This window comes from Salvelinus alpinus, chromosome 20 (genome assembly GCF_045679555.1).
Source record: "Salvelinus alpinus chromosome 20, SLU_Salpinus.1, whole genome shotgun sequence".
Classification (NCBI taxonomy): domain Eukaryota; kingdom Metazoa; phylum Chordata; class Actinopteri; order Salmoniformes; family Salmonidae; genus Salvelinus; species Salvelinus alpinus.
In genome coordinates, this window is record NC_092105.1 from 21,331,535 (window position 1) to 21,359,493 (window position 27,959).

Here is a 27,959-nt window from a genome sequence, read left to right on the forward strand (position 1 = left end):
CACAGTAAGGTACTTAATTGTCACCCAGAAATTATTTATTAAATTAGCTCATTGAACCGTAGATGGTATATGCTGGTTCCCAGATGCTCCTGTTATGAACCACACATGGGACCTGAGAACATGCAGAATTCTGCTCCTTGGTGGATAAATTGTGTCATGACACCATGATGTCAGCATGACTGATACTTGCAGCACAGTAGTCAGTCCAACAGGTGTAAGACTGACCTGGTTGACCGTAATAACTGAAATGACAAGATTGTGGACTCTTAAGCAATGTACTTTGAAGGTAGTCTTTGGTCACCTATGAATAAATTAAGTGAACGCACCCATCACCACGCCTTAACCAGTCAGCGCGGCTGGTCATTTTAATTTGTTTGCTACCCAAATGAGCAATGTTGTGCCAGTGCTAAAGGATTAACAGTAAATCGTGTTTGTTACTGTGATTAGATCAGTGACATTAATTTGGTTTAAGTTTAGTGTTTATGCCTTTGAGGCACCGAGTCCTTCCAAAATACAGCCACAACTCATGGACCGCCATCTGGGATGCTCATTATTCACATTCAATGAAACATGTCAGACAATGGGAAACCAAATGATTCAACCATGAAGTCTAAGATAATTACAAACAACTCCACTGGTACAGCAGGCTAACATCTGTCTCCATCTAGTGGAGGAGTGGCAGCAAGAAGCCCATCATGCATTCTGCTGGCCAGCTGAACATTAAGTCAGTGAACCACTGCCAAGCAAAGAAAAAAAATTAACACACAGCACCCAGGTAGGTAGAGAAAACGCATTGCTGCCATGTTTATTATTCATTTCAGTTAAAGGTTGTGGGTAAATCACTGGAGTAGGTATTGGGCTTGTTCCTCATGTACAGGACAGTTACCAGAATGCCCACACAGAGAAGGCCCAACACCATCACCAATCCCACCACAACTGCCTCTGCAGAGACACCTAGGATACAAAAGGACTTGGATTTAACGTGATCCAACAATGCTCAGGCTACATGGAACAATTTATTTTAAGATTAATAACTCAATTAAGGTAAAGTTTGTGTTGTAGCATAGTTACCTGCTTCAGATGGATCCTCAGCCAACATATGAGAGTGCTGTGCTTCAGCCTGCACTTCCTGCTCTCCAGCATGTACTTCCTGGTCCCATTTCACGTAGGTGTCCTGGATGAAGATTGGCCCCAGCATAGCATCCTCTTCCCACACTACATCTGGAGAGAGAAGAACCCCAGTCACACATAGCTCTTGTATAGGGCTAATTTAGCCATTGAAATCACTTACACAACTTTTCTCCATATAGGTCAGATTCATTCTAGCACAATTACGCTTTTCTTCATCTTCAAGCATTCCCCTGCTCCGATGTTGCATGCATTAACCAATGGTCACGAACCATGTCCTTGGGCACCAGATTGCTATAACATGTTATTTGACATGCAAAATACCTATCCAGGCATTGTAAGACCTGGCATGCATCAGCAGAATCTGAGGGGGAACACAACCCATACCTGTATCAGAGGGCAGACTCCTCCCCTTCCTCTGGCCACAGGAAGTCTGACAGCAGCCACACACCTCATCATCTCCATCAGCTCCTACCCAGCTGGAGAAGTGGATTATGTCGCTATACCATTGATAGGCCTCTAACAATACCAATGCCAAAGAGAAGCCCATGCATACCGGTTGGATCCTAAAGCGAAGGAGCAGGCCTTGTGCTCCATGTCTAGGGGAGCAGTTGCTACAGAGGCCTTCAGGCTACAGGTGATGTAGATCTATGAGAGATTTCTATTAACTGGTGGAAATTTAATATGGACTCCACACACCATATGCACACATCCCAAGTCAAATACAGTCCCTTTGTTTCTGATATTTACATTAACAGTCCTAAGCCGTGCATACAATTGGCCCACATTCAAAGCTTCTCAGAAGTGCTGAACTACGATGAGTTTGACCTTTGAAACAAAGAAATTAAGAGTATACCTAATTCTAGATTAGAATTACTTTGAGACACTGAATACAGGCCCAGATTTGGCATGTTTTAAGTAAACGCCATAATGGTATAACCCCATCAAAGGCCTGTCCGCAGCCCAGACAAAGGGACTCACATTGGGGCTGGTCTGCTGCTGGAAGCGGAAGGCCTCTAGCTGGAGGTGGAGTCTGTCCAGCTGAGAGCGGACCAGGAACTGGGAGACAGAGCCTGTCTGCAGGGCATCAGTTACACACCTGGATGGACAAAGGTAGGTTAGGAGGGTAGTGGGACATCCTGGTCCCTCTGATGGTAGCTACTTGCGTTCTACCATAGCTATATATGGATAAGGGGAAACATTAATTTCCTTAGTACAAGAGTGAGGTGTGGAAAGCACTCATTGAGGGGAGTCTAAATTCAAGACAGTTGCAGGAGGGGGGTGAATGCAAATTTATAGACAATAAGATATACTTTCATATTGGCCCTTACCCATGGTTCTGGATGAAGTCATATATGGGAGTGGAGTTGGTGTCAGGGACCAGGGTGGCCACACAGCTGTCCACAAACACACGCATGGGCACATGGTGATACTGCTGCACAGATGCCACCAGATGAATAATGTCTCCCAGGAAGTAGACATTAGATGACCTCTCATACTTCCAGTCGTCTGAAACATTTTAAAACAGATGCACTCACTGTACAGTAAACAGAGCAGATGTGCATAGATGGATTAACAGTGGGTGTGCTCTATTGAGCCCAGATTGTTCAGAGGATTACCCACCATTCATGAGTGCAAGGGTGAAGGTCAGGGAGTCCTCAGCTACTTTGGTAGCACCATAGGGAAGCCAGGTGGGCCTCAGGGCATTGCTACTCACATTGAGTCTCCTGGGGGTAGGCAGAGGGTAAGGGATCAGGTTTCCATTGAGGTCATAGTATAATGGTACATTGATTCTGGAACTATAGTACGCCACACACCTCAGATAGTGGCACTCAATGCAGACTGTGGCATCATTGGTCCTGACAATGGAACTGACACCTTCCGGTGTTGGGGTGTAGATCAGGGTGAAGGCATAGACAAGGTAGTCCTCTGTCATCTTACACCCCAAAAAACATTACACCATATTTAAGTAACCTTTATGCAGTGGAAGAAATCACAGTACATGTAGAACCGTATTAAATTACTAGCTAGCTATTCCAAACACTGAAGCCCTTACCGTCAGCACACTTCCACAGGCGTGCAGCTCCGACTCAAACAGCAGGACCTGGGCTGAGAGGTCCAACTCCGTGGAGACGCAACCTCCCAGGGAGACATCCTCCGCCTTCACTAACTGGCCCGTCCCAAACAGGTCCAGTTTGGCCTCCACCCGCACCCTGTTCTCCCCACAGCGGGCCCCCACACTCCTGACAAGCTCTGGAGGGGTCAACACCACCTTCACAACAGACTCGGGATCAGGAGCCCAGGCTGTGACCTGGGGCCTGGCTTGGTCCTGGACTTGCTCCCTAAGCTCAGGTTTTGTTGGTGACACATCATCGTAGCTCAATGAGACAGGTTGTCGAGCAGGCCCTCTCTGTGAGTTCCAATGTGCTTCACAAACCCAGCCCAAACAGAGAAGCACAAATAAATATAGAGATCCTCGCGCCAGCTGCCCCATGATGACGATGATGTTGATGATGATGATGATTATTATTATAACTATGGTCTGCTTTACAGCAACCACAATAAAGACCTCTCTGTACTAAGAACATCTTTTATAGTCACATGACTCCTCCCTGTTTCTCGTTTAGTGAATTGCCTACCAGCTAAGATAATTACACACACCTGTCAGCATTGTTTAAACACACTGATTGGCTCTGTTCTTACACTTTGAAAAAGCCTTAGTATTTTTTCCCTTCCTTGAAGTTATCACTGATTTAACACAATCTAAGATGGTTGAAAACAAGGGTTCCACTACAGCTTTTACCAATCCCGTCATGGGAGATCAGTCATTACTCAAACTTTCAGCACAGATAATATCAGCATCTTTGTCTTTGTAAATGGATTTCAAATGTAACAAGTAAAACATGAAAAATGTATCAATATTCCTATCTTAAAATGTTCCACTCAGTATTTACACCAAGGATGAACCCATGGCTCGTTTTCATAAAATGCACTGGAACACTGTACAATGACCACAAGATGGCAGTAATACCTCCCATTTCCCAACCCAGAGCATCATTGGCGCTTCTGGAATGAAAATGTGTGTGTACATGAAAGTGTTTGTGACATCTGTTCACTCTGTAAACTGCATGGTCTGCGTTATACGAGGGGACCTTTTAAAGGTGCGTTGCATATGTTTCCTTCGTGCTGTTATAAACCCCTGGAGCCTGTGTGCCCCAGTCTGATATCTAACCTTACGCAACACCACTGGTGTAAAGTACTTTAGTAAAAATACTTTCAAGTACTTAAGTATTTTTTGGGGTATGTGTACTTTACTATTTATATTTTTGACAACTTTTACTTCACTGCATTCCAGAAGAAATTATGTACTTTTTGCTCCATACAGTTTTCCTGACACCCAAAAGTACTTGTTACATTTCAAATGCTTAGCAGGACAGGAAAATGGTCAAGTTCACACAATTATCTAGAGAAAATCCCTGGTCATCCCTACTACCTGATCTGGCGGATTCACTAAACACAAATGCTTTGTTTGTAAATTATGTCTGAGTGTTGGAGCGTGCCCTTAGCTCTCAGTAAATTAAAAAAACAAGATGGTGCCGTCTGGCTTGCTTAATATAAGGAATTTAGAATTATTTACACTTTAACTTATGATACATTTTAGCAATTACATTTACTTTTGATACTTAAGTATATTTCAAGTATCTTTTAAACTTTTCCTCAAGTAGTATTTTACTGGGTGACTTTCACTTTTACTCGAGTCATTTTCTATTACGGTACCTTTACTTTTACTCAAGTATGACAATTGGATACTTTTTCCACTACTGCACAACACAGTGAGAAATACAGTGAGCATAACAAACATTAGGAACACCTTCCTAATAATGAGTTTCACCCTGGTTTTGCCATCAGAACAGCCTCAATTCATTCCACAGGGTTGCTGGCCCATGTTGACTCCAATGCTTCCCACAGTTGTGTCAAGTTGGCTGGTTGTCCTTTGGGTGGTGGACCATTCTTGACACAAAATGTAAAAAGTTGGTGAAAAACCCAGCAGCGTTGCAGTTGTTGACACAAACCAGTGAGCCTGGCACCTACTACCATACCCCGTTCAAAGGCACTTAAATATTTAGTATTGCCCATTCACCCTCTGAACGGCATACATACACAATCCATGTCTCAATTGCCTCAAGGCTTAAGCATCCTTCTTTAACCGGTCCCCTCCCCTTCATCTACACAGATCTAAGTGGATTTAACAAGTGACATCAATAAGGGATCATAGCTTTCACCTGGATTCACATGGTCAGTCTGTCATGGAAGGAGCAGGTGTTCTTAATGTTTTGTAAACTCAGTGTATACCCCCCAGCACAACACATGATATAGGCAACACTCACAATAAACATATCTCCAAGCAAAACATATGACATATATTTGAAGTCGGAAGTTTCCATTCACCTTTGCCAAATACATTTAAACTCAGTTTTTCACAATTGCTGACATTTAATCCTAGTAAAAATTCCCTGTTTTAGGTTAGTTAGGATCACCACTTTATTTTAAGAATATGAAATGTCAGAATAATAGTAGAGAGAATGATTTATTTCAGCTTTAATTTCTTTCATCACATTCCCAGTGGGTCAGAAGTTTACATATACTCAATTAGTATTTGGTAGCCTCCTTGCTCGCACACACTTGTTCAGTTTTTGCCCACAAATTTTCTATGGGATTGAGGTCTGGGCTTTGTGAGGCCACTCCAATACTTTGACCCTGTTGTCCTTAAGCCATTTTGCCACAACTTTGTAAGTATGCTTGGGGTCATTGTCCATTTGGAAGACCCATTTGCAACCAAGCTTTAACTTTCTGACTGATGTCTTGAGATGTTGCTTCAATATATCCACATAATTTTCCTTCCTCGTGATGCCATCTATTTTGTGAAGTGCACGAGTCCCTCCTGTAGCAAAGCACACCCACAACATGATGCTTCCACCCCCGCGCTTCACGGTTGGGATGGTGTTCTTCAGCTTGCACGCCTCCCCCTTTTTCCTCCAAACATAACAATGGTCATTATGGCTAAACAGTTACATTGTTGTTTCATCAGACCAGAGGATATTTCTCCAAAAAAGTACAATCTTTGTCCCCATGTGCAGTTGCAAACCGTAGTCTGGCATTTTTATGGCGGTTTTGGAGCAGTGGCTTCTTACTTGCTGAGCAGCCTTTCAGGTTATGTCGAAATAGGCCTTGTTTTACTGTGGATATAGATACTTTTGTACCTGTTTCCTCCAGCATCTTCACAAGCTCCTTTGCTGTTGTTCTGGGATTGATTTGCACTTTTTGCACCAAAGTACGTTAATCTCTAGGAGACAGAACGGGTCTCCTTCCTGAGCGGTATGACGGCTACGTGGTAAAATGGTGTTTATACTTGCGTACTTGCGTACCTTCAGGCGTTTGGAAATTGCTCCCAAGGATGAACCAGGCTTGTGGAGGTCTACAATTTTTTTTCTGATGTCTTGGCTGATTTCCCCATGATGTCAAGCAAAGAGGCACTGAGTTTAAAGGTAGGCCTTGAAATACATTCACAGGTACACCTCCAGTTGACTCAAATGATGTCAATTAGCCCATCAGAGGTTTCTAAAGCCATGACATAATTTTCTGGAATTTTCCAAGCTGTTTAAAGGCACAGTCGACTTAGTGTATGTAAACTTCTGACCCACTGGAATTGTGATACAGTGAATTATAAGTGAAATAATCTGTCTGTAAACAATTGTTGGAAAAATTACTTGTGTCATGCACAAAGTAGATGTCCTAACCAACTTGCCAAAACTATAGTTTGTTATTAACAAGAAATTTGTGGAGTGGTTGAAAAACGAGTTTTAATTAATGACTCCAACCTAAGTGTATGTAAACTTCCGACTACATCTGTACCTTACCTTCACAACATACTGAGCATAATACATGTACCTGTACAGTGAACTGAGAAACATTCCAGTAAGAGCAACACATGATACACCATCAGCACCCTGAAAACACATCAGCATGGGCCAAACATACACTGAGCAAATATTTAAAACGTATAAACATATAAAAACTGTTTATTCCATGTTTAATGAGCTGAAATAAAAGATCCCAGAAATGTTCCAGACACACAAAAAGCTTATTTCTCTAACATGTTGTACACAAATACACACAAGTGTCGCAAATCAAGAAGCTAATTAAACAGCATGATCATTACACAGGTGCACCTTGTGCTGGGGACAATAAAAGGCCACACTAAAATGTGCTGTTTTGTCACACAACATAATGCCACAGATGTCTCAAGTTTTGAGGGAGCGTGCAATTGGCACACTGACTGTAGGAATGTCCACCAGAGCTTTTGCCAGAGAATTTAATGTAAATTTCTTTACCATAAACCGCATCCAACGTTGCTTCAGAGAATTTGGCAGTATGCCCAACCAGTCTCACAACAGCAGACCTCGTGTATGGCGACGTGTGGGCGAACGGTTTGCTGATGTCAACATTGTGAACAGAGTGCTCCATGGTGGAGGTGGGTTATGGTATGGGCAGGCATAAGCTACAGACAACAAACACAATAACATTTTATCGATGGCAATTTGAATGCATAGAGACACGGTGAGCAGATCCTGAGGCCCATTGTTGTGCCAGTCATCCACTGCCATCACCTCATGTTTCAGCATGCTAATGCACAGCCCCATATCTCAAGGATCTGTACTGAATTCCTGGAAGCTGAAAAAGTCCTAGTTGCATACTCACCAGACATGTCACTCCCTGAGCATGTTTGGGATGCTCTGGATTGATGTATGGCAGCATGTTCCAGTTTCCGCCAATATCCAGAAACTTTGCCCAGCCACAGGCCATAATCAAGGTATCAACTCTACGCAAAGAGATGTGTCATGCTGCATGAGGCAAATAGGGGTCACACCAGATACTGACTGGTTTTCTGATCCACGCCCCTACCATTTTTTAAAGGTATCTGTGACCAACAGATGCATATCTGCATTCCCAGTCATGTGCAATCCATAGACTAGGGCCTAATGAATTCATTTCAATTGACTGAGTTCCTTATATGAACTGTAACTCAGTAAAATCTTTGAAATTGTTGCATGTTGTGTTTATATTTTTGTTCAGTCTATATCTTCACACTGGACTGCTACCATCTTGCAATGCCCTGTACCAGTCACACATACCACACACAAAAAGACTCCCCAAAAAAGCAGGTCTGTACTGACGTCAAGCAAACTTAGAAATAGAGATAGAGAGAATGGCGTGACAAACCAAACCCATATGTCTCACTCATGTTCTGGCTCATTCTGTGTTTACATGCATGCATACCCACATGCTAATGAGTAGCAGTTGTTCCTTAGTACCCCCATGGAAACAGGGTTAGTGTGTGTGTGTCCAGATGTAGGCCTGCCCAGGCTTTGTTGTCTTTTCCGTGTTGGTCAGAGTTCCTTTTCATGAGACCGCATCCCGTGAGTCAGTTTAACCGCAGAGAGACCACTGCCTGGAGAGGGGACCTATAACAACATTACAGGAGCAACACAGCAGAGTAAAGTGCACAACTACTCAATCACATCTGCACATAGGGTTGCACAACTACAGGTTATTTACCACAGTTACCAGTATTTTCAGTAATTTTGGTAATTATCAGGTAAACTATGGTAACTTTGGTCATTTATACTTGAATAACACTTTTTTTCTTCATATAAACTATTACTTTTTTATGTGTCCATAATGTCCATGTGTTGTTAGTAGATCGACCATATGGTTTAAGAGAAAAAAGCCTAATTAATGATTAAAGCATAATCAACAATGGTATTAACTTTGCAACTCCTCCAACTATTTACTTTTTTCACAACTGCCACCACTTTCGTGCCAAAACATTGACAACAAAGACAGATTGACATAGCTAGAAAAATAAATATGGTGTTCACTAAGCTGATAGGTTATCCTAAATATAACCTTTTATAGCCTTGTCATTATATTTTCTATTTTAAAATCAGATTGTTTTATATTTTGTACATGTGGTAAGTCCACACAGGGCCACTGATAATTAGACACCTGTGATAATCTGGGAGGAAAAAGGCCACTAGATGTCATGTTATAAATTACATACAATCCTTGAAAGTTTACTGCTAAGCTTCGGATGTTATCAAAAATATACCATCCCTTTAGAAACCTATCTGCACCTATAACGAACACACACACACACACACACACACACACACACACACACACACACACACACACACACACACACACACACACACACACACACACACACACACACAAACACAAAACACCCTGATGCCAGCATGAAAATACTCTAAGCTCACACACAGATGCACACACCTGCACATGTACACATATACGAAAACCCAGGGATATAGTTTGGTTGGCCAAGGTCAGTCGTTCCACACTGTCTGCACCATAGGATACAAATATTGTCCAGAATAGCTTCAACAATGCTTGGCATGCTTCACAGGCAATAAGGAACACTGTCCAAAACTGTGATAAGGGGGGATATTCTCAATTGGAAAAAAGTCTGTCCTCTCCTAGACTTGTCCGTCCTCCTCTCACCCGAGACCTGGAAACCGATAAGTGGTCGAGGAGAGTGTCAATTTCTTAGTAGGCGAACGGAAGAGTGCCCTCCTCTCCTCGATAGCCTCCTTCTGCCGAGGAAGCTGTAGTGTATGGAAGTGCATGGAAGGGTTTTGAAATCCACCACACCCCCCTTTGAATCAGCTGTTGTTTTCTCTTATAGTAGAAAAACATGGACAGATTTCAAAACCATGTGCTACATATCTTTTATCTATAAAATGTCTGGCGGAATCAGCTAAAAGTCGCACAAACCCATTTGAGCTTCTCCAGGGGAGAGGGAGAGAAAAATGACAGATTGATTGATTAATTGACAGATGATTAGCTTGATTGCTGATTGACAGGCAGCTGTGTGAGAGGGTATGTTCGGTCCAAAGAGCATTACAAAAGCAGCAGTCTCAGCCAATTTTCAGTCACAGTCAGTTTCCTCTCCAAGCCACCTTTATCCTTAGTGCAACACTATACAAAATGGGTGAGTGATGTGTAACAGTCCTAAATGTTTGTGTGTGTGCCATTTTCACTCATTTTTTTGATCTTCTGTTGCAGCTGATAAGAAGGTTCTGATCATGTACGCCCACCAGAGTACTGGGTCGATTAACGCTGCAGCCAAAGACACGGCTGAGACAGTTCTGACTACTCAGGGCTGTAAGGTGGAGGTGTCTGACCTCTATGCCATGAAGTTTAAAGCCTCTGCTACTGCTGAAGACATCACTGGTAACAAACTGAACAATGTATTGCTTAATTGCAGTAGTGAATAATCTGTAAACTTGAGTGCCTGTTAAATGCTAAAGGTCATAACTCTTTTCTGTGGGCAAGTGCTTTTTATTCTCACTTCTGTTATTCTTTACCAGAGGAGGTGAAGGATGCTGAGCACTTCCAGTATGGAGAGGAGACCATGCTGGCATGGCAGGAGGGCCGACTCTGCTGATATCACTGAGGAACACCAAACTCTCTGAAGCGGAGGTTGTTATATTCCAGGTGATCTGCTGTAGTATTGTCTAGTGACTTAGGAAAATTGACTTCATCAGCTTGAGCCTAGAACTTATTTTAAGTGTAGACCCTTCAGCGCTTTACTTTTTGGATGGTGGCTGAAATGCACCCATTCATGGTACTGGTTGACTAGTGTCTCCCATATCTCAGTTCCCCATGTACTGGTTCACTGTCCTGCCGTCATGAAGGGCTGGATGGACCGGGTGCTCACACTAGGATTTGCCTACACCTCAGAAAATAGGTACAGCCAGGGCATCAAGGTAAGGAATGCAATCCCATAATCACTGTTGAAAGCCCAATGCAGCTGTTAAACTGGAAATTATTTGGTTTAAGTACCTCATTAACAGTATTGCAACAATAACGGTCTTTTAGCAATTTACAGCCAGGGCATTTTAAAGGTAAGGTATGCAATCCCTTAAAATCCCAATGCAGGTCTGTTGTCATTTCTGGTTAACAATTAAGGCACTAGTGTTTCATTAAAAAAAAAAAAGTTTTAAAAAACAATTGCTTTTTAGCAACTTTCTCAAGCAAGAATTTTGCTACCACAGTGGAGGGGAAACTAGGCTGGGGAACTTGTTTAGTCTAACTAGTTTACTGCCGGGTTTGATGTCACTGGCAAGCATCTACTCCAATGCAAAGCCTGCTGATTAGAAGGCCATGTGTAGATGGAATTGTCAACCAGCAATGATCAGGAATGACTCTGATCACACTGTTTCATCAGCTGTTATACAATATGAAACAGGAGAAATGTACAGCAATGGGCCTTGAATAAACTTCAAATGGTTGGTTTTGCCATTCTCCTTCATGGTTCCCTTTCTGTTGTCCCTCTGTCTCACCTCGTTTCCCTACAGGAAAAGCCATGCTCTTCTTCACCACTGGATCCCAGGGTCTATGTTCATTGCCAATGGAGACATGAATGTCACCTTGTGGCCACTGCAGGTATGTTAGGCTTGGCTGACACTACCAGCATGTAGACTGCTGTACTGCAATGAGCTTCTGCGTTCATCTGTTATCCCGACTGGATGTCTGCTTTTATTATAAGTATTTGACTTACAGGTTGCCATTGCTAATTGTCCAATTACTTCAGTTGGCTATATCAATTAATGTTTTATCTACTTGAGCAGCGTTATTGAATAATTTAATTGCCTCCCTATAGAACGGCATCATGCACTAGGTTCCAGGTTCTGGCTCCACCCCACATCCCCTCTGAGGCTCGAAAGCATGCTGGAGGCATGGTGCACACGGCTGCAAGGGCTTCTGGGTGAAATACAGCGTACCTTCACCCCACTCAGACAGCTTTGATGGTGGGTGGGGCTTCCAGCTCAGAGGATGTCCAGCAGAAGCTCACAGCCAATGAGTTTGGCATTGTTGCAATCCACTTGGGCATGCCCCTCCCACCCAACAGCATGCTCAAAGCTAGTGTGTGAAGGACACTTGAGGAATGTCATGTTCTTCTCTGTACATGCTGTTTATGCTCTAAATCACAAATTGGTTTCCTTAAACCTAATGGTTTTCACTTTAACAATTGTGGCATTAAAGGGGACAAACTCTTGTATTTAGAACACCAGTCAACTAAATCGCCGTATTGGCAGTGTTGCATCACTGGCAAACATTTTTGGAACTCCCACAAATGGCACAATCACGTATGAGTTGCTCAGTCTGAGAATAAGTTTTAAACATTAGTTAGGGATCCAATAAAACTACTGAAGCTGCTCAGCTAGAGAGTCGGCGTAGCGGTGACAATCTGGAATGAGTGATGCTGCTACCAGATAAAGGCTAGGGAGTACACAATAGTGTTGTAGAGATTGTGGTGACACATGACAAAATCCTGGTGGCTGTACTATATCAGTCAGTTAGCTGTCTGGATGGAGATGTATTAGATGTGTCACTAATCTTTAAGAAGGACTTCCTGGCAAAAGAGGTTACTTGACCAGTCAGCAGCCGGTATGCCAGTGAAATAATTGAACATATTTTGACTATAAATTGTTGAAAGCTAACAGTGGGTAGGTGGTCTACATACAATGGTAACTAATGTTTATCGCAACGGTGACGCAGTCCCCTTTTGATAAGAGGACCAGAGTTCAAATCTCAGACAACATGATTTATGTAATATCATTTTAAACAATAATGGGATGTGCTCATAAATACATGGCTTTAGTTTGTGTCAGACTAACTTTTCTTAGTATTTTGTTTGCGTAGCATACAGGCTGGCTGGCGTCTTATTGCCAGTTCACCCTATGGGCACAAGGGAGAATTGGACGAGGTGTATGGCGTGTCATCCCTGCATGTGTTGTCTCTTAAGGCAGCATACCCAGAAGCAAGTGGCATTTACATAGGGTTTGAGTTTGCATAAAACCAGTTAATTTAGTAAATCTAGCCTGCTGTAATTTAAGACATGCTTGTGCTTTATGTAAAAATATGAGTTAGCTTGTAACAGGTTCAAGCATAACCAGCAACTTGCTTTGAAAACTTCTTTCAACGTGCACTAACCCTGTTCCCAAGAAAGTGAAGGTAACTGAGCTAAATGACTATCGCCCCGTAGCACTCACTTCCGTCATCATGAAGTGCTTTGAGAGACTAGTCAAGGACCATATCACCTCCACCCTACCTGACACCCTAGACCCACTCCAATTTGCTTACCCCCCCAATAGGTCCACATGCAATCGCAATCACACTGCACACTGCCCTAACCCATCTGGACAAGAGGAATACCTATGTGAGAATGCTGTTCATCGACTACAGCTCAGCATTTAACACCATAGTACCCTCCAAACTCAGCATTAAGCTCGAGACCCTGGGTCTCGACCCCGCCCTCTGCAACTGGGTCCTGGACTTCCTGACGGGCCGCCCCCAGGTGGTGAGGGTAGGTAACATCTCCACCCCGCTGATCCTCAACATTGTGGACCCACAAGGGTGTGTTCTTAGCCCTCTCCTGTACTCCCATGACTGTGTGGCCATGCACGCCTCCAACTCAATCATCAAGTTTGCAGCCGACACTACAGTGGTAGGCTTGATTACCAACGACGGCCTACAGGGAGGAGGTGAGGGCCCTCGAGTGTGGTGTCAAGAAAATAACCTCAACACCCAATGTCAACAAAACAAAGAGGATGATCGTGGACTTCAGGAAACAGCAGAGGGAGCAGCCCCCTATCCACATTGACGGGACAGTAGTGGAGAAGGTGGAAAGTTAAGTTCCTTGGCGTACACATCACGGACAAACTGAAATGGCCCACCCACAGACAGCGCTGCAGCGTGGTGAAGCAGTACGGCAACTGCTCCGCCCACAACCGTACGGCTCTCCAGAGGGTAGTGAGGTCTGCACAACGCATCACCGGGGGCAAACTACCTGCCCTCCAGGACACCTACACCACCCGATGTCACAGGAAGTCCAAAAAGATCATCAAGGACAACAACCACACGAGTCACTGCCTGTTCACCCCGCTATCATCCAGAAGGCGAGGTCAGTACAGGTGCATCAAAGCAGGGACCGAGAGACTGAAAAACAGCTTCTATCTCAAGGCCATCAGACTGTTAAACAGCCATCACTAACATTCATAAAATTGCAATACAATATTTTAGGTTACCACAGCAGCTTAAATCAAGAACAATATCAAATAAAAAAAAAGTCTGGTTGCTGCTGCCAACATACTGACTCAAATCTCTAGCCACTTTAATAATAAATTGATGTAATAAATGTATCACTAGCCACTTTAAACAATGCCACTTTATGTAATGTTTACATACCCTACATTACTCATCTCATATGTATATACTGTACTCTATACCATCTACTGCATCTTGCCTATGCTGTTCAGCCATCGCTCATTCATATATTTTGATGTACATATTCTGATTCATTCCTTCACACTTGTGTGTATAAGGTAGTTGTTGTGAAATTGTTAGATTACTTGTTAGATATTACTACATGGTCGGAACCAGAAGCACAAGCATTTCGCTACACTCGCATTAATATCTACTAACCATGTGTATGTGACAAATAAAATTTGATTTGATTTGTACCTGTTGCTAGAGTAGTGACTTCAACTAGTTTTGGCTTCCATCTATTGGAATGGTAACTACTAGTTGGCAGAATCAAAATTCACTTTTAATAATATGCCATTTAGCAGGCGCCCTTATTCAAAGTGACCTGACTACATGGTAGTTGAAACAGATCATAGAAACAAGATTACAAAAATACATAGTAAATTACAGGGTTTTTAATGTGTTTTTACAAGTTCCAATGAAACAAAAGGATTCACATGAAAGGCTTGTGATTGCATGTCTTTGCCTTTGAGGCAATCAGCAGCGGCGACATCCATTTTTTTGCACTTATAAATTAATGATAAGTAACCATTGATTCAAGATTCAAACTTACAAATGCCTCATGAGCTTAGTTCAACTGTCGTACCCGATCAGAACCCCAAATATAAGCTTGTTTTACTCCGTTTGTAAAACACAATACAGCCTCAAATCATGGTTTAAAACCATAATTTTGATATCATGGATTGCTAGTCCTTGCATATATAGCTCTATGAATTTGAGTGGTTACATTTCTCCAGCCCCATTCCAGCAACTTTTTACTGAAAGAGGAGCAGTGAGGACACTTATTGTTTCTACTACTGATAGCCACTTTAAGGTGTTGCAGATTAAATACACACCAATGTTAGATACTACAACAATGTCACATCACTCAGTGAATATGCAGCACAGCAAACAATGTATTTTACAAAGCCCTTTTTGCATCAAAATAATAACCTCAGTGGTTATAGAGGGTTCAACACCTCAGGAACACATCTCAGTTGGCTTTTCATAGGTGAGCCTTCATAGGTTGAGACAGCAGGTCAGGGACAAGGTAGCACACTCGTTGAAACAGGTTGAAATCCACTCCGATTCCCTTTATGGATGTGTGTGTATCTTTGAATTCGTTGTTTAATGGCCTGCACCTCCTCCATTTTTGGAACACCAGCCCGCTCCCCAAGTGACTGCTACTCTCTCTCTTTGGGCACTCAGGAAAGTCCACTAGGATGGTCCTAGAGCCAGATATGTTACACAAATCAAGGTTCTAATTTTACTATAAAACATATGACAGTACCTCTGGCTTCCCGATGGCCAGGTGTCACAGTTCATACTCATGCCAGATATCAGCATGTGAGTCCCTCAAGTGCACCCTCACACTTGGATGCCTGTCAGTGGCCAGAGTTTCAATACTGTACCCACGGGCCTGTTAGTAATAATGGTTTTATTATTATCCTGAAGGTACCTACATCCTCTTCATATTTCCACCAAATACATACTTACAACCCTTAGGCCAGCTACAAAATATAGGTTAGGCTATAGCTTACTTCAATGTGTTGCAGGCCTCTCTCTAATCCCTCCCTCTCCAACCAGTAGCTGCTCTTCACTTCGGTTACATGCCTCCTGGGCGAGGATCAGGTGGGAAGCAGTGTCCAGGATGGTGTTAGAGCCAAAGGAGGCACAATGCACGTGTGAATAGCCAGGCCGTCTCCAGATACGATCAGTGGACTGTCACCAATTGTAGACAGAATGGTCTCTGTGTGCTGGGTGCACATGTGGTTAACCTCTGGCACAATGTAGATGCACTGTTGTTTTGCCAACTGTCGCAGCGTCATGGACCCCAGGCTGAGGAGGTGACATGACTCTACAAATATGGAGTGGGAGCTGCCAGTAAGGAAGGCCGCTAATGGCACCACTAGTAGCCCACACCACACTGTCTCCATGGTGATGGCAAAACCATTTATTTTGATTTATGACAACTGCTCGACATCCTGGCTCATGGCAGACATTGAACAACTCCTTCAGCTTGCTATCAATGACTATGTATTTCAGATCTTGCACACACTCTTCGATAGTAAACTCAGCAAAAAAAGAAACGTCCCTTTTTCAGGACCCTGTCTTTCAAAGATAATTCGTAAAAATACAAATAACTTCACAGATCTTCATTTTAAAGGGTTTAAACCTGTTAACCATGCTTGTTCAATGAACCATAAACAATTAATGAACATGCACCTGTGGAACGGTCAATAAGACACTAACAGCTTACAGACGGTAGGCAATTAAAGGTCACAGTAATTAAAACTTATGACACTAAAGAGGCCTTTCTACTGACTCTGAAAAACACCAAAAGAAAGATGCCCAGGGTCCCTGCTCATCTGCGTGAACATGCCTTAGGCATGCTGCAAGGAGGCATGAGGACTGCAGATGTGGCCAGGGTAATATATTGCAATGTCAGTACTGTGAGACACCTAAGACAGCGCTACAGGGAGACAGGACGGACTGCTGATCATCATCGCAGTGGTAGACCACGTGTAACAACACCTGCACAGGATCGGTACATCCGAACATCACACCTGTGGGACAGGTACAGGATGGCAACAACAACTGCCCGAGTTACACCAGGAATGCACAATGCCTCCATCAGTGCTCAGACTGTCCGCAATAGGCTGAGAGAGGCTGGACTGAGGGCTTGTAGGCCTGTTGTAAGGCAAGTCCTCACCAGACATCATCAGCAGCAACGTCGCCTATGAGCACAAACCCACCGTTGCTGGACCAGACAGGACTGGCAAAAAGTGCTCTTCACTGACGAGGTGCGGTTTTGTCTCACCAGGGGTGATGATCGGATTCGCGTTATCGTCGAAGAAATGAGTGTTACACAGAGGCCTGTACTCTGGAGCGGGATCGATTTGGAGGTGGAGGGTCCGTCATGGTCTGGGGCAGTGTGTCACAGCATCATCGGACTGAGCTTGTTGTCATTGCAGGCAATCTCAACGCTGTGCATTACAGGGAAGATATCCTACTTCCTCATGTGGTACCCTTCCTGCAGGCTCATCCTGACATGACCCTCCAGCATGACAATGCCACCAGCCATACTGCTCGTTCTGTGCGTAATTTCCTGCAAGACAGGAATGTCAGTGTTCTGCCATGGCCAGCGAAGAGCCCGGATCTCAATCCCATTGAGCACGTCTGGGACCTGTTGGATCGGAGGGTGAGGGCTAGGGCCATTCCCCCAGAAATGTCCGGGAACTTGCAGGTGCCTTGGTGGAAGAGTGGGGTAACATCTCACAGCAAGAACGGGCAAATCTGGTGCAGTCCATGAGGAGGAAATGAACTGCAGTACTTAATTCAGCTGGTGGCCACACCAGATACTGACTGTTACTTTTGATTTTGACCCCCCCTTTGTTCAGGGACACAAGATTCCATTTCTGTTAGTCACATGCCTGTGGAACTTGTTTAGTTTATGTTTCAGTTGTTGAATCTTGTTATGTTCATACAAATATTTACACATGTTAAGTTTTCTGAAAATAAACGCAGTTGACAGTGAGAGGGCGTTTCTTTTTTTTTTGCTGAGTTTATATCTTGGCTCGCACTGTGATTGTGAGTCTGAGCTCTCAAGTTCTTACAGGGAGTTAAGGTCTTCACTGATCTCACTCTCTATTAGCTCCATCTGTGGTGTATAGGGGCAGGACCCAGTTGTATACTGATGGTCGTGAGCGCAATCTAGCTGGACCTCGGTCAAAATGGCCTCAGGGATGACAGATTGTTTCTTGAAATTAACAATAGCCTTAGAATTAACATGGATTTGCATGTACCTCCTCCTGCACAGTCTCCTCCAGGATGAAAACCTTTTCAGGGATGAAGATGTCAACCTGAAAACAAACGTTTGATCCTGAAAACAAACGTTTTGTTAAGATGACTGAACCCAAATATATCAGTTGGCGTTAACAAGCTACCTGTCTTGTATGCTATGTCAACACACACACACGGACATATATTTTTCAGCAACATAAGCTATGTCAACTTCAGTCTAGCTAAATGAGGTGGAGCTAACAAAGCATTCTAAAAAAATATATATGTCAAAAAAAAATATTACAGTACTATCTGAGGTGGAAGCTAGCTACAGTAACTACCTAATAACAGGGCTACAAGGAGAAACTGTATTGCAGTTGAGTTTCTTGCTAATGTTATTTGCTGGGGGGTGTTACACAAAACACTTCAGACGCAATTAGCTGGTTACCTTCAACTAGAGTTGCAACTCTTGACCGGTTAACGTTACCTCAGGCTCTCCATTGACTCACGTCGTCTTCTCCGTTCAGTCCGGCTTTTGCTAGACTCCGAAGTCAGTGATGTTGATGATGGTCGGTCAGTAACCCCTACACCACAACCCTTAAATTGAGGGGCAAGCAGAGCACTTCAATGTAGTCCTATGACTCCTTTCCATTCGGAAACTCCCGGTTGCCGCATGGAAAGTGCCCTTCATCCGCGATATGCTGGCTGCAGATCCTGCTAACTCGAGCTGACATGTCCTTCCTCTTCAGGACATGGAGCCACTTCTTCAAAAGTTGTGGGTCCTCGGGCAACTGATGGTAGCTTACTGAGGGATTATTTGGAGCAAATTCCTACAACATGGCGCTATACAGTTCATGTTGGAATTACTACTTGTTGTCCGCACCTTACTTCACTCTCTTCGATCCACTCTCCGCGTGAAAACTCAATACCACAGACAATTTGCTGATTCCTGCCAGCAACGCACTGGCGTCAGTCATTACTAAGGCAATTTAAAATGGCGCTCACCATTGCTAAAATAAACCTTGTCGACGATCAAAATACTAAATATATATAGATGTTTTTATGTTAAATACACATGTTTAGTATTAGTGGATTGAATACATCTCTTTGCTTAGATTTACTTCCTAAAGTGTTTCCATTCCCCTTTAAATGATTTAACCTAGGTTGCTTAATTAGTCAACTGGGTAATTCAAACTCTTCCGCAGTCTTTTGCAGTAGTTTGACTCAAATCAGCCATTTATAGTTCACTAATATTGTTATTTTGCATCTACATCATGCCACCTGGCCTTTTTGTAGTGTCAGTTCTATACCCGCTCCACACAGACATGCTGCTGACCTGTATGCCTTCTCCCACTGAAGGGCTGGGTTTGGAGTGGCTTGAGACTTCAGACCCTTCTCCCTCTCTGTCAGAGAAGAGGCTTTGGTTTGGGTCGCTACGAAGGGCCTGTACTCTGCCACTTGAAGCCCTCCACCTCATACAGAGAGGAAATTGATCCATGTAGACGGTCTGATGTGTAGGAGCTAGAAGGCTTCCCACAGGTCTCACAATCAGACTTTACATCAGGGTGATGTTCAGCAGTTACTGCATTGTGGTATGACTACTCCGCTTGTTCATTCCATTTCAGGCTTTTTGCAGCCATCAACCACTTGAAGCTGTTCAGTAATCCTGTATGTACCTCGGCAACCTGGTATCTGCTATATTTCGATTTTGAGTCGGAACTGTCAGCACAAAGTGACAATGAAGGGGCTGTGCCCTTTGACTTCAAAGTGCCACCTTATGCTGGTTGGATCTCCCCGTTCATAATTGAACAAATCATGATACATTTTATGAATCATGCAGTGTTGAATGAGCTTCCGGATTTAACTTGAAACGTCCTTTTCATTTAATTGACGACGGTGTAAGGGCAGCTGGAATTGCGCAGCAGTGAAAGGTAAGTAATATGTTTGTTTTACTATATTTCTTTAGAAGTTAGCTGGTGACCAAACTTGTTATATCGGCTAAGTGAATGGTCAAGATCTTTGGTTGCTAGCTAGCTAACGTGATTAGTTAACGTTAGCACTAGATTAATTAGCTATGTAGCCAAATGTTACGTGATAGGATTGTCCTCGGTCATATAGATTAACATGTCTGGTGTGTGTTTGTTAATCACAGATCAGACATTGTGTTCAAGCCAATACGGATTGAAATGTATTGGCCAGTTTCTTTCCTATAGATTTGAGTGCTGGTGGTAACTGTTTGTGACAAGTTAGATGACTAGCTCAGTTGGTTGGTTGATTTCATTGTAAAATTGCCTTGCAAAACCCCAGATCCGCAGGCAGGCAGACACCTGTTACGTCATTAAAGTGGCATTTGGAACAAATGGTTGATCCACTGCAGGGATGACAAAGTGGAGAGGGTACAAGGGGGCATTTTGTGTGATTGTTTCTATATGTACAGCTACACCATAAAATGTTTGCAACCAAATTGAACTTAAATATGACATTGTGTGTCGTTGCATTTTGCAGGAGTGCAGTGTAACATGTTGGTGAAGGTCCAATACCAAAAATGCAAGAAGTTCATGAAGTTGCAGCTTGGTTTCTCTTTGAGATTTCATCAGTCAAGGTGAATATATATATATATATATATATATATATATATATGAACTGTCTGATGTGTTTTCTTAATTGAACCTTTGATTTGGGTCAGACCCATTCTGTTGCCCCCTAGGTGCCTTATCTCTCTGTATTCTGATTAGTCTCTATTTTTTGTGTTCAAATAGGTTTGGACTGCCCACTGCAGCACAAATCCAAATGTTTGATGATTCCCAAACTGAGGTGGAGGAGGATGTCCTGCTGGACCTGAATGAGGCCAATCCAGACCTGTGCCTCACAATCAAAGATCTTGATGAATGTATCTTTCTACAGTCTCACATAATCATATCGAATAACATGAATGTATAGATTGATTGCTTTGATCCATTGTTTGTGCTCAGCTTTTTTCATGCAGGCTGTTAGACACCTAGTTCGTGCACAGACACATTATCCCTCTCGTCAAGTGATTTAGACCTGAGATCTCCAGGAATCTCCATAGACATTCCCTTCCTAAACCAGACTATATTATCTCTCGCTCGCTCGCTCGCTGACGCTAAGAAGACATCCTTTACCAACAGGCTACTCAATTTCTTATAAGCCTATCATGCAAACAAACACTTATTACTCATTACGTTTGTACAAAAACAAAAATTGCAATCAATCATTCACTGGTGTGTCGTCATCACTATAATTTCCATTTCGACATTACATGTATCCATCGCAGTGCCATTCTATACCGTCGTAGTAAAGTTCTAGGTCATTGTACATACCATATGTAGGCCAGTGGCGGTCAGTGCTGTTTAAGATGAGGGAGGGCGATTTATTATATATTTTTTCTCCATGAGCAAGGCCTTATTTCTATTACAGCATATTGGATGACTCTCATTCATATTCCATTGTAATATCGATAGGTTTAGGCTACTACATGATACTCAAATTTTCCCTATACCCATCATGAGGTTACAACAACCTAGCCTATGAATGAAAGTTTACAACGTAGGTGCACACTTGTCGGGAGACAAATTTGATGTGATAGTGACATTCAATACCGCCTTGCACACTCTTGCCTGCATCTAGCTGACATAGGGTGTAATCATTAGTCCAACAGCTGCAAAAAGAGTTTCTGTTGGACAAATTCGGGTATGTTTATCCCCGTTTGGTTCAGTTTGCTTCCGTTTAAGAATGTTTTCCAACAGAATCGGCGGAATGAATACACCCCTGATCACGCGTAAACAGAGTTCACTCTCATAACAGCCACGTTGTATTCCTTCCCTTCGCTTGTGCACAACACATCAGCTGAATGTGACCAGGTGAGAACTTTCCAAACCATGTCATAACCGCTACACACAGCCTACATCTTTTGTCACCATATTAGCTAAAGTAACATAGTCAGCATAGCTAATAGAACTAACGCGTAAGTAAACCCGCTATAATCGTGCAGAAACGTTACTGTACAATCAGTTAGCAGTTACACCGGTGGGCCCCGTTTGCAATAAATTAGTAATACTAACAGCTTACCTTGACTTGGAAGAGTTCAAGTGTTGTGTTGGATAGTCATAGCCAGCTAGCTAACATAGCATCCCTTGTTTCAGTAGGCTAAACTAGCTAGCTGCATTTGCTAGCAAAGTAAGTGAAACTGAAAAAAAAATGACACTCTCTTGCTTCTCCATAATTTTGGAATAAATTAATTTGTTAAACTGTTCAACTATTGTCTTTCTTTCTATTTGAGTCAACTACTCACCACATTTTATACACTGCAGTGCTAGCTAGCTGTAGTTTATGCTTTCAGTATTAGATCAATTCTCTGATCCTTTGATTGACATGTCATGCTGCAAAAGCTCTGCTGCAAGGGCTCTGCTGCAAAAACTCTGCTAGGCTGGAGGATGTACTCCAGAAGTTCAAATCGAATGTTATTTGTCACATACACGTGTTTAGCAGATGTTATTGCGGATGTAGCGAAATGCTTTGGGTTCTAGCTCCAACAGTGCAGTAATTTCTAACAAGTAATATCTAACAATACACACAATCTAAAGTAAATTAATGGATTTATGAATATATTATTTTTGGATGAGCAACGTCAGAGCGACATATATTAAGATACAGTAGAATAGGATACAGTATATACATATGAGATGAGCAATGCAAAATATGTAAACATTATTAAAGTGACTAGTGTTCCAATTATTAAAGTGGCCAGTGATTTCAAGTCTATGTATATAGGGCAGCAGCCTCTAATGTGCTAGTGATGGCTATTTAACAGTCTGAAGGCCTTGAGATAGAAGCTTGTCATAATTACTGTGTAAGTCTATGGAAGGGGGTGAGAACCATGAGCCTCCTACGTTTTGTATTGAAGTCAATGTACACAGAGGAGGACGAAAACTTGCTGTACTCCGGCTACACAATGGTGCTACCCTACAGTGCTGTTAAGGCTACTGTAGACCGTCTTTGCAAAATAATGTGTTATAATCAATTATTTGGTGACGTGATTATAGTTTTATCAACATTTTTTACTTTTAAATATTTTACAATTAAAGGTTTTATGAAATTCACTGAGGATGGTCCTCAATTTCCTCCTCTGAGGAGCCACTACTGATGTAGGCCATATGAACTTCATCCTTAACAATTCTGACGATTTTGGAGCTGTATTGGACACATCTCTCCCTGTCTTCCCCAACCGGCTCTCCGGACTTCCGAAGACAAGGTTGCATTTACTTTCCCATATAGCATTATTGTCTTCCTCCACAACCACCGCTCTGAGACCCAGGGCTGTTGCCTCGCGGATTTGTTCTTCCATCCACCATGGACTTCAGCATGTAGAGGATGTTTTCATTGCTTCTTGAAGACTAGAACTAGCTAGCTGGTAAAAGAGGCTTTTACCCAAAGCCCGTTGGCAAGACCGCTAATATACAGTACATCCTCCCCTCACATAAAGGCTGGAAATGCTTCAAGTTACTCCTATTTTAATTAAATCCCTAAGTTGGTCAATACTATGTGGCAGTGTCATCTCTCTATCTTCTTTTCAGAAAGCTCTATCACTGAGTTGTTTTCCCTACAGTTTTAGTTAGCCAGCTAGCCTAACTTTATCTTGGCTCTAGTGCAGCGTAGCAAATTGATGAGGAAGCATGGGGGGCGTTGCGCATGCAAATAGCGTGCATATGAGAACCAATTTTTAAAAAATGCAAAAAAAATTGAGCTATCCTCCCCCTTTTACAAGCCGGAGTTTCCAGACCAGTGAGTTGCAGCTCGCGCATCAGCCAGGCAATGTATCTGTGGCTGCTTGTTGTGAAAAGCCTTGTTCAAGTCCTTTTTGGGGTTTTTCATATTCTAATCTGTTATTTTTCCTGCTGTCTGAACAGCCAAAAAGCACATGGAGTTGGGTATTTCAAGCCACATTTCAAACCACCTTCGTAGGTTTGAAATCAGATACAAATATGATTCCTGGCCATGCGACAAGGCTGAATGGTAAAATCTGATTTATTTGCCATCAAGTGGTTTTTAGACTTATTTGGCATATCTTGTAGCTTGCTAGCTACTCTGACAGTTTGACAAGAACATGTGGTAGCTAACTAGCTTAATTGTTTATACAAACAAATTAGTGAATGTGCTATAAAGCTAAATGGCTACCTAACTAGTTGACTGCTGTAGCTAGCCAAAAATGACTTGTTTTGAAAGTTGGATCATCTTATCCTTTGAGGCTTTAAAAGTGTTCCTACACTATTTTGAACATTCAAAGCAACTGCAAAACGTCCATGGCAGGCATTGTTGTCACCTTATCTCAGGGTTTCCCAAATTTGGTCTTGGCCCAAGACAGACCCTGCCTTAGCTTGCTACATAACTTCTGAGTGATAGGAAGCACAAGCACTACCACCAATCAGCCTACACCACTGTGCACACACCAGTCGTTACTATGACACCTACCATAGCATGTCAGCAAATGACTGCTGTCTGAACACACGCAAATCCGATTTGGTTACTTGTAACTTGCTGTTTGGACAGCCAGTTTCCAAAACAGATTTGAAAAACCAAAACTGATTTGAGCATTAAGTCCTGTATTGTGAACAAGGCTTAAGAGGCCTCTTTGATCTATGACTCCTATGTGGTGTTTGGAGCCAGTGCGAGCATCCTCATTTCGTCTGAACTCGACCCTTGCCACACGCCCCTCACCACACAGCAGAGGCACACCGGGAACATGGTCAGAACGCTTGGGGTTAACTGGGAAGGCTGTTCCAGAACATAGGAAGCCACACAGATAAGGGGGAGCTCATGCTTTTTGCAGTGTTTATGTGAGCAAGACAGTGTTTATGAGGTAGGACCAGGAGCTTTCCCTGAACGTATAATTGAGGTTTCTGGCATCTTAACATTCGCCAAATCAAGAGTAGTTATACTTAAGCATGTACAGGCTCGGAAGTAGCCATGATTGTCAGAAATAGTTTAAGTGTTTGGCTGAGGTATGTCTTGAGGGAGATCTCCAGTCCTGTACCCATCCTGCTCTGCTATTGTCCTCCATGGTTCTCTTCTCCCACATTCTGACAAGTAGGAAATCTATTTTCCCCACAATGCTAGGAAGTGGGTACTCTCTTGCCAGTCCCAGAGCCCAGCTGTCCGGAAAATCACATCTGGATCTCTCAGGGAGCCAATTATCCATTCAGAAAAACCTTTCTGGCACTGTGTTTGAAGCTGGAGCAACAGTTGTGAAACACAAATCAACAGAAGTTTTTAAAGGCACTGGTTGAAAATATCCAAAAGGAACCAATAGTAACTCAAATTAAGCACACAGTAGAACCTACAGTGACTCTGACATAGTAGACCCCTTACAATGAGCCAAATCAATGTATTAAATGGATATGACACTTTTAAGAGCAGTAACTATTTATCAGGGGAGAGGTTTGAATGTATGTTTATTAGATAATGCAGCGATGAACCATATACGTGTGCTGTGATTGATCTGTTTTCCGCTGGCCACGGGGTGTTTTGACTGGGCAGTAAATTAGTCCCTCTGTTTGGGCCAGACATGAAAAAGGGTTAACAACAGGTCAGTCATTAAAAATTATGAACTGCCACAGCAGGCTACCAGGAGAAAGAGATGACAAATACAGAGATGGCGAGAGAGCAATGGAGTGGAAGAAAGAGATGGGGAGAGTTGGGCAGGAGTGGACTGAAAAAAAGTGAGGGAGAGAGAGAGAGTGAGAAATGGAGGTGGAGAGGTGAAGACTGATGGAGATTTATATGACCCATGTGTTATCCTTTCACTCTGTCAGAGGACACATTTAAAAACAAGCAATTACCACCTGTGGAAGAAATGCAGGGGTTGTGTGTGTGTGTGTGCATGCGCATGTGTACAATGTGTACAGTATGTTAGGGGGGAGTGAGCTGGATTTACAGCAGCTGGGTTGAGATTGACAGGCAGGAAAAGTGTGTAATCAACCACCAATGTCTAGCTGCCCTCCTGCTCCACCTCAAATGAATAGCTGGTGAATAGCATGCTATTCTCATGCTTAAATTCAAGGTCAGAATAATCATAGAGAAAAGTGCATTAAAAGGGAATCCCCCTTAGACTTTAGTACTTTTAGGCTTCTAACACACTGCCTTTTGGGTCAGAGCTCAGCAGGTGGAGAGCTAAACCTAACATACAGAGATAAACATACAGTATGACTCATAATGACTCATTCCTCACCATATTAGACAAGCATGCTCCGTTCAAAAAAATGCAGAACCAAGAACAGATATAGCCCTTGGTTCACTCCAGACCTGACTGCCCTCGACCAGCACAAAAACATCCTGTGGCGAACTGCAATAGCATCGAAGAGCCCCCGCGATATGCAACTGTTCAGGGAAGTCAGGAACCAATACACGCAGTCAGTCAGGAAAGCAAAGGCCAGCTTTTTCAAGCAGAAATTTGCATCCTGTAGCTCTAACTCCAAAAAGTTCTGGGATACTGTAAAGTCCATGGAGAACAAGAGCACCTCCTCCCAGCTGCCCACTGCACTGAGGCTAGGTAACACGGTCACCACCGATAAATCCGTGATAATCGAAGACTTCAACAAGCATTTCTCAATGGCTGGCCATGCCTTCCTCCTGGCGACTCCAACCTTGGCCAACAGCCCCGCCCCCTCCGCTGCTACTCGCCCAAGCCTCCCCAGCTTCTCCTTTACCCAAATCCAGATAGCAGATGTTCTGAAAGAGCTGGAAAACCTGGACCCATACAAATCAGCTGGGCTTGACAATCTGGACCCCCTATTTCTGAAACTGTCCGCTGCCATTGTCGCACCCCCTATCACCAGCCTGTTCAACCTCTCCTTCGTATCATCTGAGATCCCCAAGGATTGGAAAGCTGCCGCGGTCATCCCCCTCTTCAAAGGGGGAGACACCCTGGACCCAAACTGTTACAGACCTATATCCATCCTGCCCTGCCTATCTAAGGTCTTCGAAAGCCAAGTCAACAAACAGATCACTGACCATCTCGAATCCCACCGTACCTTCTCCGCTGTGCAATCCGGTTTCCGAGCCGGTCATGGGTGCACCTCAGCCACGCTCAAGGTACTAAACGATATCATAACCGCCATCGATAAAAGACATTACTGTGCAGCCGTCTTCATCGACCTGGCCAAGGCTTTCGACTCTGTCAATCACCATATTCTTATCGGCAGACTCAGTAGCCTCGGTTTTTCTAATGACTGCCTTGCCTGGTTCACCAACTACTTTGCAGACAGAGTTCAGTGTGTCAAATCGGAGGGCATGTTGTCCGGTCCTCTGGCAGTCTCTATGGGGGTACCACAGGGTTCAATTCTCGGGCCGACTCTTTTCTCTGTATACATCAATGATGTTGCTCTTGCTGCGGGCGATTCCCTGATCCACCTCTACGCAGACGACACCATTCTATATACTTCCGGCCCTTCCTTGGACACTGTACTATCTAACCTCCAAACGAGCTTCAATGCCATACAACACTCCTTCCGTGGCCTCCAACTGCTCTTAAACGCTAGTAAAACCAAATGCATGCTTTTCAACCGTTCGCTGCCTGCACCCGCACGCCCGACTAGCATCACCACCCTGGACGGTTCCGACCTAGAATATGTGGACAT

The 27,959-nt window shown here is 43.2% G+C and overlaps 1 protein-coding gene, 2 long non-coding RNA genes and 1 pseudogene across 3 annotated transcripts; 2 read left to right on the forward strand and 2 right to left on the reverse strand.

The window, feature by feature from the left end:
• Positions 1–776: 776 nt before the first annotated feature.
• On the reverse strand, positions 777–3,701 carry LOC139546474 (zona pellucida sperm-binding protein 3-like). The gene is made up of 9 exons (XM_071354879.1): positions 3,185–3,701; positions 2,946–3,064; positions 2,752–2,855; positions 2,460–2,637; positions 2,110–2,227; positions 1,685–1,776; positions 1,516–1,607; positions 1,072–1,221; positions 777–954 (listed from the first exon to the last, which is right to left on the reverse strand). The coding sequence occupies exons 1-9, from the start codon at positions 3,620–3,622 to the stop codon at positions 818–820; spliced, it is 1,428 nt and encodes a 475-aa protein (XP_071210980.1). The 5' UTR covers positions 3,623–3,701; the 3' UTR covers positions 777–817.
• A 3,501-nt stretch (positions 3,702–7,202) lies between these two features.
• Positions 7,203–9,964, reverse strand: LOC139547212 (uncharacterized). The gene is made up of 2 exons (XR_011669358.1): positions 9,487–9,964; positions 7,203–8,651 (listed from the first exon to the last, which is right to left on the reverse strand). It is a non-coding gene; the product is annotated as an uncharacterized lncRNA (long non-coding RNA).
• Positions 9,965–10,160: 196 nt separating this feature from the next.
• On the forward strand, positions 10,161–12,142 carry LOC139547213 (ribosyldihydronicotinamide dehydrogenase [quinone]-like; annotated as a pseudogene).
• Positions 12,143–19,636: 7,494 nt separating this feature from the next.
• On the forward strand, positions 19,637–21,541 carry LOC139547214 (uncharacterized). Its single transcript, XR_011669359.1, has 3 exons — positions 19,637–20,237; positions 20,812–20,908; positions 21,066–21,541. It is a non-coding gene; the product is annotated as an uncharacterized lncRNA (long non-coding RNA).
• The last annotated feature ends 6,418 nt before the right edge of the window (positions 21,542–27,959 follow it).